At 43.9% G+C, this 11,923-nt stretch overlaps 1 protein-coding gene across 1 annotated transcript; it reads right to left on the bottom strand.

Annotated features, from left to right (window-relative positions):
• Window positions 1-2,785: 2,785 nt before the first annotated feature.
• Window positions 2,786-11,696, bottom strand: LOC141126379 (uncharacterized). Its single transcript, XM_073612328.1, has 4 exons — window positions 11,505-11,696; window positions 7,169-7,396; window positions 6,631-6,734; window positions 2,786-3,665 (listed from the first exon to the last, which is right to left on the bottom strand). The coding sequence occupies exons 1-4, from the start codon at window positions 11,694-11,696 to the stop codon at window positions 2,786-2,788; spliced, it is 1,404 nt and encodes a 467-aa protein (XP_073468429.1).
• Window positions 11,697-11,923: the final 227 nt, after the last annotated feature.

Below are 11,923 nucleotides of genomic sequence, written 5' to 3'. Positions count from 1 at the left end.
AATTTGCAAAGCATGATGGGAAATGTAGTTTAATGACAGTGTAAAGAGAGGGGAGAGGATATGATGTCATCACTGTTCTAACAGATCCTCCCGGGCAGAATACAGGAAACATTTTTTGAACTACAGAGCTGAAAATTCAATTTGACTTTTCTCTTCAATGGTAAAGAATTTCACAAATGTAATAACTGTTTAGTGTTTTGTGTGTGTGTGTGTGTGTGTGTGGGGGGGGTGTACTAATGGGGGATTTTTTTTGCCAATCCCTGGGGTTCTGCTTTAAAAATACAAAAAGACCTCTGGCAGTAAAAGAGGTAAGGTGAGCTAGATGGGATCACTCTTCTGTGGTCACACTCTAAACATTAGAGCTCCCCCTAGCTGCAGCCTGGTAATAGCATTGCTAGGAGGTCTATTCATTGAGCTGCTCCATACTTCCCGTCTTTAACCACTTCCCACCCACCATATAGCAAAATGACAGCCAGGAAATGGTTTCATTATCCTGACTGAGCGTAATGTGACATCCAGCAGGATAAGCCGCGACACACCGAATTCTGAAACACCGCATCTCCGATTGAGATAAAGAGCCTCTGATGGAGACTCTTTACCACGTGATCAGCCGTGTCCAATCACATCTAATCACAGTGTAAACAGGAAAAGCCGTGTATCACACTGACAGGTGTGAGTAGAGGAGAGCCAATCGGCTGCTCTCCTAACAGGGGGGTCAGCGCTGATTGATTATCAGTGCAGCCCCCCAAAGATGCCCACCCAGGACCACCAGGGATGCCTACCCATGGCCACCAAGTAAACCTATTAGAGCCCACCAGGGATGGCAATCATTGCTCATTAGGGATGGCACTCTGTGCCCATCAGTGATGCCTGCCAGCGCCTCTGATCAGTGCTGTCTATCCGTGCCACCCATCAGTGCCGCCTCTATGTGCCCTCCAGTGCCACCTATCAGTGCTGTATATCAGTGCCACCTATCAGTGCTGTATATCAGTGCTGACTATCAGTGCCGCCAATACGTGCCCTCCAGTGCCACTTGAGTGCCCATCAGTGCTACCTATCAGTGCCGCATATAAGTGCCACCTCATCAGTGCCCATCAGTGAAGGAGAAAACTTATTTATTTACAAACTTTGTAACAGAAACGAAGAAAAACTTTTTTTTATTTCAAAATCAATCGCTCTTTTTTATTTGTAGTGCAAAAAATAAAAACTGCAGAAGTGATGAAATACCACCAAAAGAAAACTCTATTTGTGGGGAAAAAAATGTTGTTTGGGTACAGCGTCACATGACCGTGCAATTGTCATTGAAAATGTGAGAGCGCTGAAAGCTGAAAATTGGTCTGGGCAGGAAGGTGTATAAGTGTCCGGGATTGAAGAGGTTAAAAAAAAACCCATCTCCTGACATTTAGGGGTCTCCTAGTAAAATCAGCACACAGTACACACATTACACATTGTTAGGCACATAGGTATCCCTTTCAATGCCCCTAGATGTTATCCCCTTCCCAGCCAGTGTCATTAGTACAGTGACAGTGTATAGTATTAGCACTGATCTCTGTATTAGTGTCACTGGTGATGTCAGTGTCAGCTAGTCAGTTCCCACCCAGCGTCCGCCGCACTATCACAGTCCTACTATAAGTCACCGATCACCACCATTACCGGTATAATAATAAAAAAAAATTCCAGTATATATCCCATACTTTGTAGATGCTATAAAACTTTCACACAAACCAATTAATATACATTTTTAGGATTTTTTTTATTGCCAAAGACAAGTAGCAGAATACATTTTGGCCAAAATTTATGAAGACATTTTTTTTTAATTTATTCGATATGTATTATAGCAGAAAGTAAAAAGAAAAATGATTAACGTTTTTTAATTTATATAAAATAAAAATAAATATATTAAAAATAATTTTATATATATATATATATTATACCGTATATAATGTATTATGTAATACAAAAAAGTTAAAACGTAATTTCCAGCGCTATTTAGCACAGCGCTAAATTTGAAAAAATGGCCTGGTCATGAAGGGGGGGGGAAACCTTCCAGAGCTGAAGTGGTTAACAAAGTGATTTCCTATGATGTCAGCTCCCTCTAGTGGCCATAGTGAAGTATTTTTCGTAGAAGGCCCCCATCAGTAAAATTACAACAATACCGCACTATGATCACTAGAGGGAGCCAATGATCATAGGAAATCACTGTATGAAATAAAATATGGACAACATTCCTCACAGCTGGGTGAATTTCTGTCATATTCATTCAACAATTTAAAAAAAATGAGAACACTAAGTGTTTGCAAAGCTTACATCACATATCAATGAAAGGCAATGACTCCATTTTTATATTTTAATCGTTTTTATTGGAAGTTTTCTTATTGAACAATCAGTTACAAAATACAAAGTGTTACAAATGACAAGTGACATTGTCCATCCTTGTTTAGATAGACATAGCACATTGACATGGAGTGATAAAACACAATATAAGTGGGATATTTGTGAGACAAGTCCTCCCTGTGTACGGGCCAATAATAAAGGACATCCAGGGACTCACACCCCCCTTCACACACTCATCACAAATATATCCCCCTTCTTATATGATGGAGATCAGCCATGGAGTATATATGAGGTGTATATCAGGGTGTACTTCTTCCCCACATGAGAGCTGTGATGTCCAGCAACATTCATATAGAAGACATTTCCCGCACTCAAGTCACTAATACACCTCGGGGGTTGTGTGGGATCCCTGATGTACAGGAAGACCAGACTTCAGTGAGGAACAGCTCCCTCACTCAGGACAGGAATATGGCGTTTCCCTCGTGTGAGATCTCCGATGTGTGGAAAGATAGGACTTCCTTGAAAAACATTTCCCGCACTCAGGACAGGAATATGGCTTCTCCCCCGTGTGAGATCGCTGATGTCTAGAAAGATCGGACTTCATTAAAAAACATTTCCCGCACTCAGGACAGGAATACGGCTTCTCCCCTGTGTGAGATCTCTGATGTCTGTAAAAATTGGAGTTGTCTGCAAAACATTTCCCGCACTCAACACAGGAATATGGCTTCTCCCCTGTGTGAGATCTCTGATGCGTGTAAAAAATGGACTTGTCTGAAAAACATTTCCCGCACTCAGGACAGGAATACGGCTTTTCCCCCGTGTGAGATCTCTGATGTGTGGAAAGATTGGACATCTCTGAAAAACATTTCCCGCACTCAGAACATGAATATGGCTTCTCCCCTGTGTGAGATCTCTGATGTGTGGAAAGATGGGACTTCTGTGAAAAACATTTCCCGCATTCTGAACAGGAATACGGCTTCTCCCCTGTGTGAGATCTCTGATGTGTGGAAAGAATGGACTTGTCTGAAAAACATTTCCCGCATTCAGAACAGGAATACGGCTTCTCCCCTGTGTGAGATCTCTGATGTCTGCAAAGATTGGACTTCCTTGAAAAACATTTCCCGCACTCAGAACAGGAATACGGCTTTTCATCCGTGTGAGATCTCTGATGTAAGGAAAGATAATACTTCTGTGAAAAACATTTCCCACACTCAGAACAGGAATACGGCTTCTCCCCCGTGTGAGATCTCTGATGTGTGGAAAGATAAGACTTGTCTGAAAAACATTTCCCGCACTCAGGACAGGAATACGGCCTCTCTCCTATGTGAGATCTTTTATGCACATTAAGACGGTATTTATAATGGAAACACTTCCCACACTCAGGACAGGAAAACCTCTTATCTGTTGGAAGGACGGCACCATCCCGCACAGTCTGAGGTTCCTCAGGATAAGAGGAATACGATGGTCCATCTACACTGTGTGGTGCCGGATGGACATTTGAGGTGGTCGGGTTTTCTCCTGGACTATACTGTGTGATGTCCTCATCTTCTACTTTACAGTCTGGAGACAAAGTGAGACAATCCTCTGAGGTTTTCCTCATCTCCCGTCCATCTATTAAAATAGAGATGAAAATAGAAATACAAAGATTATTACTAGACATGAGCAGATTGGTTCCCCTAAATCAGGACTCCGCCCACATCAGGCAGCTTTGTCTCTGAGGATCTTACAATTCCCCCCTCAAGGTAATTAGTAAATGGGTCCTCTGATCTCCTACCAGTTCATTTCTTTATTCATGGACCTTAGTCAGAGAGTGAGGACACAACGAGAACTGTCTTTTATAGGAGTGACAGTGATGAGGGGATTATAGGACGAGTGTCCCCACCCCCTCTATCACTCATTGCCATCTTCCCAACACAAGAAGTCCTGAACTCCCTGATTTAGTCATGAATAACAGCGGGGCTGAGCCCCACCAGAGGTCAGAGAGTGAGGATGGGGGGAGAACAACCAAGATGAAGACTAGATTGATCCTGAAGACCACCATCATTGGGTTATTGGCTCCTCCCTCATTATCACTTTCTGTTTAAGGTTCCAAAGTTTGAGGATGTTATCACATTTTTATCAACATGTAAACATCTGTGCTCCAATCACATCATCAGATATAAAATCAAAACACTATAATCTGATTCCACCCTGAAATGAAATAAGTAATCAGGAAGCTGCTCACATAATACCCAGATATGAGGTATAACAGAATTCCTCCAAAATATGCAGCGCTGGCCCTTTAAATCATATACAAAAAACGCACCACAGATGAGGTCATCAGGGGCTTGATCACTGATCCAATCCCTGATGTGATGATGTCAGTACATTGGGCGGAGCATAGCAATCTAACGTCATCACGCCCATTGCGGCTGGACCGAGCACCGAGGAGATACACTGTGCATGTCTACCGATGTGTGTGACAGATATTTCTATGTAATAAAGTGAGAGATGTTATAGATCTATACTATGTGGAGAGTTCTTCTTGTCTCGGGTCTGAGACTATACAGCGGGGTCAGCAACCTGTAGATCACGACTACCTGACTGGTAGATCTCGGTCTGAGCTTGCTGACCTGCCGATGTCTCCTCTGTAGTGCCACCTCCAGTGCCATGCGGAGTGATACCAACTGCACTCCACCTCTAATCCCGGCTAGTGGTCTCCAGAGTGGTGCCAGCAGCAGAAGGAAGATATCTTCAGGTCAAGGTGAAGCAATACACTGAGCATATTAGTATAAGGCTGCTTTCACAGTGATGTGCTGTGGTTTACCCACACCGTGGGTGCAGTGCAGTGTACCTGCAGCTTTCCTGGGAGTTTGCTGCACTTATCCATAGACTTCTATTATATCCTGCGGGTTTGCTGCACTTATCTATAGACTTCTATTATATCCTGCAGGTTTGCTGCACTCATCCATAGACTTCTATTATATCCTGCGGGTTTGCTGCACTTAGCCATAGACTTCTATTATATCCTGCGGGTTTGCTGCACTTAGCCATAGACTTCTATTATAGTCTGCAGGTTTGCTGGACTTTCTGAATGCAGGATATTTGAGACGCTTTCAGAAAGTGCCCCACACCTGCAGGATATAACAGAAGTCTATGACAAAATGCAGCTAACCCAGGACAGTTGCAGATGCACTGCGTTGCACCTGTGGTGCAGGTAAACTGCAGCACATCAGTGTGAAAGCAGCCTTATTGGGTGCTCAGAACAGTAAGGGTTCATTTACATTTGTAGTTTGAGGGGTGGTAAAACCCCTGCCCCAACCACATCCCCTTTAGCTGCAGTGGCCAGGGGTGTACATATGTCGTAGCCGCAGCAGGAGTTATATGCATTGTCATGGTTGGTGGATGTCATGGTTGATGGATGTCATGGTTGGTGGGTTTCATGGTTGGTGGATGTCATGGATGGTAGGTGTCATGGTTAGTGGATGTCATGGTTGGTGGGTGATATGGTTGGTGGGTGACATGGTTGATTGGTGTCATGGTTGGTGGGTGACATGGTTGTCATGGTTGGTGGATGTCATGGTTGATGGGTGTCATGGTTGATGGGTGTCATGGTTGATGGGTGTCATGGTTGGTGGGTGACATGGTTGGTGGCTGCCATGGTTGATGGGTGCATTGGTTGGTGGGTGTCATGGTTGGCATGGTTGGTGGGTGTCATGGTTGGTGGGTGTCATGGTTGATGGGTGTCGCACCTACCAAGCATAACCCATTCAAGTGAATGAGGCCACTCTGCAAGTTCCCTGCAACCTTGTGCAGTACAGAAAGGAAGGGTTTAAAGCAGGCAGCATTGTTGCTTTCTCACCACCTGCTTTAACCCTTTGGACCTTACAGAAGCATGAAATTGTGGGGCGCATGCAGAGTGCCCTTATTTACTTAAATGGGTTAAAATTGGCAGGTGGTACACTGCTGCTCTTCTGAAAAGCGATCCAAGTGTATTTGACAGGTGGTGAGGAGGTGATATGTTGCCTCCTCACCACCTAATTTACATCCATGATTGTGGTGCAATGCACACTATTTTGACACAGTAGTATGGCAATTAGAGGTTTAAATCAGGTTTGAGGAGGTGACACTTGGCAATACTGTGCCTGGTGATCTTTGACTTCTCCCATGTTGTTCAGGTAGATCTCCTCCTCGTTAAGGTTGCCTACCCCTGCTATACAGACATATCCCTCCACCCGGCACTGCCAGCAAACAAGAGAATTCCTCTGTCAGAGATCTCGCTAGATACGGGTATGGGACAGAATGTAAGACACATACCTCAGATGTCTAAGACAAGCAACACCTACAGAGAAAATCAATATTTTACTGCCAGCTGAACCCCCAGAATCTCCATAAATCCATCCAAGATACATGAACTGTGTCTGCAGCACAGAGAAGGAAGATTATCCAATAGAAATACATGAATACAGGACAGAGAACACAGCTCAGGAAAGTGACCAGGGTATTAAAGGCTGATATAACCCAGTCCCCACCCTACTCTGGACCAATAAGTGAGCAGTATGGGTGGAGAAATGTATTTTGTGTTAATGACCGACCTGTTCTGATCTCTGTAGGAGTGTCCTCCTCTATAAATGTCCCCGTTATTCCATCCTCCTCCTTAGACTGCTGATCATCCCTCACATACATCTCTTCTTCTTCTGCTTTAACCTCAAATTTCATATCGATTGGATCTCCACTCTAAATGAAGAAAATGGGAGAAAATATCATCTGTAACATATAAGCTGTATTACTGTGACATCACATATATAAAATCCACACATCTCCATCCATGTTCTAGATGCTCCATTCCACCAACATTGTAATAATGATTGATGGTGTGATCTTCCTGTGTGGAATCCCATGAATACAGAGGATGGGAACATCTCTCTGGGGGGTTCATGTAGCTGGATGATTCCACCATGGTGTCCCGGTACACATCTTTGTGTTCTTTTAGGAACTTTGACTCCTCCATAACCCCATCCTCATCATCCTCCTCTTTTATCTCTTCTTTAACATCAGCTTCAGAATCACTGAGTTTTCCACTCTGAATATTTAATAAAAATGACATCAATTATAATGTAGTAAGGTCCCGGGCCCCCTTTGGTCTAATAAGAACCACCAGAGTTAGGCAGAGCTGACATCCTTCTATGCAGAGTACGTTAAGAGGCATGGTGGGTGCAAGATAAGGTAGATTAATGGGCTACATAGACTTCTTGAATGCAAAGAGATTTATTGTCTCTTGAACAGAACTGTGGGAGAGAGGGTTAGGCCAGGATACCCTTAGTAGTTGCAATGTTAATTGGCAGATTCAGAAACTTCTATAGGTAGAGAGCCATGCAGAGAAAGGCATCCAGCAAGATGCCACATCTGCACAAGTAAGGCCACCATCTTCTATGGCAACAGTCTTATAACAGTTTCTAACACACGTTGTAATGAACTTCTTCACTTCCTCTACAATTTCCCCTTATAATTCTTCACTCCACTGAGCTCCCAGTCTCTCTCACTACACTCACTGATCCACTGCCACTCGATCCCTTGAGCTCCTCCAATCTTCTCACACAGTATCTTCCTCAAGCATCACCCCCACCTCCCTGCTGGGTCCCTAGCTTGGCACTCACAGATACTCCTCAAGTGTCACCCCACTGGCCGGCTCAGTCCCTGGCTTTACACACAAGGCTTTTCTGCAAGCATCACCACAGCTGGCTGGGTCCCTGGCTTGGCACCTGCTGAAGTTTCCCAATTCTTCACCTTCCCCGGTTGGTGAGAATGCTGTTCCAGTACTTGCTTCAGCTACTCACAGTGGTCCCTGGTAATAAGGTGGATAGTCCATTAGTGGTGACAGATTCAACTCTACCTCCGTCCACAGCTGGTTCTCTGGCCGGCAGAACCGTCACTTCTGGTTGGACTGCAAGCCGCAGTCCCAACCCTTCACTGCTCTCTTGCTTCTGGATAGGCCCTCAGACAGCCTAGCAGCCAGACATCCCTGAGATAGGCCTCAGGCATTGGCCTAGCAGCCCGGGGCTGCACAACACACATCCACCCAGACAGCCATTCAGGTGGCACAGAGCACACATCACTTGACCTCACCCAAATAAATAGGCTCTCCAAGCAGGCCAAGGAATTCAAGAAAATCCCTGCCCATTGGCTGAGACACCCCATCTATTCCTAATTTGTCCTTGCAATGTCCTTGTCTTAAATAATTCCACCGGATACCTGGCCACCTAGTGACAGGAGAAAAAAGTGCAGCAATTCTAGAATTAGGGTGAGATCAATTGGCAAAGGCAACTATCACTCAGCAAATAAATTTAGGAGCAACCCTGCCTAAAACATCAGGGTGCTACATCCTCCCCCTGCCTAGAAAACTACATCTCGGAGTTTGCAGAAAAAAAATAATAATTTGAGCCCTCAAGCCTGAGAACGAATGTCCTGGCAAAAACTGGGATTTGTGGGGAAACAAGTAAAGGAATAATAATAACAGTAATACAAGGGGTGTACCACATGAAATAAACATATGTAACACATACATAAGCTATTGGTAGTTCTCAAAAGGCAGATAAATATCAGACATTATGTACAATTTATGTGTGGTATACCACCCAAACAACTGAGGGAATTTTGCGAACAGGCAAAAGTCTATGGGACCCGAAAATGAAAAATCGAAAGTGCTCATTTTAACCTCCCTGGCGGTATGATTATTTCAGATTTTAGGTGCTGAAAGTGGTACCATTATTTTGCACAGAAATTTGGCGTTTTATATTGTAGGCCTGTATTTCTTAGGAATAGTTCACTTAAATCTGTCCAAACCAGAGTCTAGTAGACATCCCGGGTATGATAAAGTTTGAAAAACGAAATAAAAAATTATAATATAATAAATAACTATAAATAATTATAACAAATAATAATATAATAATAATAAAAATTATTCAATAATGTAATCAAATCAATTTCCCCACAAATCACTATCGCTCAATTCTGCGAGTGATTCTAATTTATTATCGCTGTTTTCTAGCTGGTCTAAAGCCACTTTTGATGTAAAGAGACAGTTTTGGTTGCTATGGACAATCTCCAGTTTCCTGGCAGAAAGAACAGTTTTTATAATATAAAACTGCATGCAGGACACTGGACAGACCACTAGGGACAAAGGGGATGTGTAATTATTTGATACAGTACTGTAATCTGTAAGATTACAGTATACTGTATCTGTACTATGTGTTTCAGAATTTGCCGCCGAACTCCGTCCCCGTGCGTCGCAACGCTCGCAGGGAACGGAGCTCGGCACTGTGAATCGAGCGAGACACGGCGGCTCGCCGATCACAGCAGGGAGACATCGCAGGATCCAGGGGACAAGGTAAGTAAACTCTTCCTGGATCCTGCGATGCAATCCCGAGTCTGGCTCGGGGATACCGCTTTTGGTATTGAAAATCCACCCCGAGCCAGACTCAGGAATACCGCCAGGGGGGTTAAAGGCTTATATGTAAGTTATTGTCATAAAAAGTGTTTGGGGACCCGGGTCCTGCCCCAGGGGACATGTAACAATGCAAAAAAAGTTTTTTTTTTTCAGGAGCAGTGATTTTAATAATGCTTAAAGTGATACAATTAAAATGAAATATTCCTTTAAATATTGTTCCTGGGTGGTGTCCTTAGTCTGCCTTTAAAGTAGCGCATCTTTCCCGTGTTTATAACAGTACCAGAGCAAAATGACATTTTTAAAGGAAAAAATTTCATTTAAAATTGCTTGCGACTGTAATGTATTGTCGAGTCCCAGAAATATACATAAAAATCATCCCCCCAGTCCATTACCAGGCCCTTTGGGTCTTGTATGAATATTAAGGGAACCCTGCACCAGAAATTAAACAAAAAAATTGCGTGGGGGACCCCCCAAAATCCAAACCAGGCCCTTCAGGTCTGGTATAGATTTTAAGGAGAACCCTGCGCCATACCAGACCCTTATCCGAGCACGCAACCTGAGAGGCCACAGGAAAAAGGGGGTGAGAGAGCACCCCCCTCTTGAACTGTACCAGGCCACATGCCCTTAACATGGGAGAGTGCTTTGGGGTCCTCCCCAAAAGCACCTAGTTGTGAGGGTCTGCCCAGTGGTTGTGGGGGTCTGTGGGTGGGGGGCTTATCGGAATCTGAAAGCACCCTTTAACAAGGGGACCCCCGGATTCCGCGCCCCCTATGTGAATGGGTATCAGGTACATTGTACTCCTAAACATTCACCAAAAAGTGTCAAAAAAGGAAAAATGACAGTAAACAGTTTTGGACAATTCCTTTATTAAACAAAAAAAAAATGTCCCGCGATGTAGATCCATCTTCGATCACAGCGTCGACGACCCGAGAAAAAAAAAACGGAAAATCTTTGACTCGATGGGAGGCTCCCGACGACTGCAGCCTTTTTGCACTGACAGCTGTTATATAGCTGAGGGCGGGGCCACCCGGTGACATAAGCGGGTGACCACGTCCCCTTCTGACGTGATGTGACGTCACGTAATGTCAGAGGCAGGCGGGGTCACCTGTTCACATCACTGGGTGTCCCCACCCTCAGCTATATAACAGCTGTCATCGCAAAAAGGCTGCAGACGGGGGGACACCTCCGATGGAGGTGGAGTTTTTTGTTTTATGTTTTTTTTTCTCAGGTTGTCGGCGCTGTGATTGAATGTTACCGTATGGTATGTGGAGATTTCCCACAATGCCCTGGGCTGGAAGGTGCCTTAACCTGGCCATTAGGCCTTCTCACACCTAAGAGCTCACACCTCTGTTGTACATTGGTTGCGTGTGGAATAATGTGTTCATTAGTTTTAATTTTGCCAATGAAAGCAGCCACACTCATGAGGGTTTTTTAATTGAATTGGATATACCTTAGATATCAACTCATTCTCTTCACTATCAAACCCCAAAAGTGTTTGATTTCCTTCAGGAGAGGAGAGGGTCTGGATCCTACCCATGATGGGGAACTTGTCTTGCTCCTCATTTGTGGATAGCTGGTCCCTGTTGTCTGGTGGGTCTGTGACCATGGTGCATTCTCGATCCTCCTGTGGCTTTGCAATTTATCCCATTGCCACAGGAAAAGTAGAATTAGGACCCATATCTTCACCTTCCCAGTACTCTTCACATTCCTCTGTGTCCCCAATTTCATGAGCACAAGTAGGTACCGTAGCATTAGCATGTTCACATCTGCTAGCCACAGCCACCTGTCCTTTAAGAATTGAAATTGTTTGTGACTCTGTTTGCGTGCAATGTGTGTGATCTATAAATGTTCCTTTCTTAGTTTCCTGTAACTGATTTTGGATCACTTTGTATGCACTGGTTATGTGGTCCAGTTCAGTCTCAACTTTGGTTAGCATGTTTTCATATTGTACCACTTCTTTTTGAGCCAATTTGTAATTTTTAACATTTTCCTCCTATAAGGCCTTAACCATTTGATTAAGGGTAGTTAAGGTTTGTACTAGGTTATGTAAAGCTGTATTTTCTTTTTCCCTCTCAGAAATTGTAATATTTTTATTACAGAATATGTCTTCAAATTGCTGTATTTTAGCATTCATAGCTATGCAAGCCGAATACATGCCCGCTA

The sequence above is a fragment of the Aquarana catesbeiana genome, linkage group LG02 (genome assembly GCF_042186555.1).
Source record: "Aquarana catesbeiana isolate 2022-GZ linkage group LG02, ASM4218655v1, whole genome shotgun sequence".
Classification (NCBI taxonomy): domain Eukaryota; kingdom Metazoa; phylum Chordata; class Amphibia; order Anura; family Ranidae; genus Aquarana; species Aquarana catesbeiana.
Note: the sequence above shows the minus strand (reverse complement) of the source record. Positions and strands in the feature narration are given on the sequence as shown.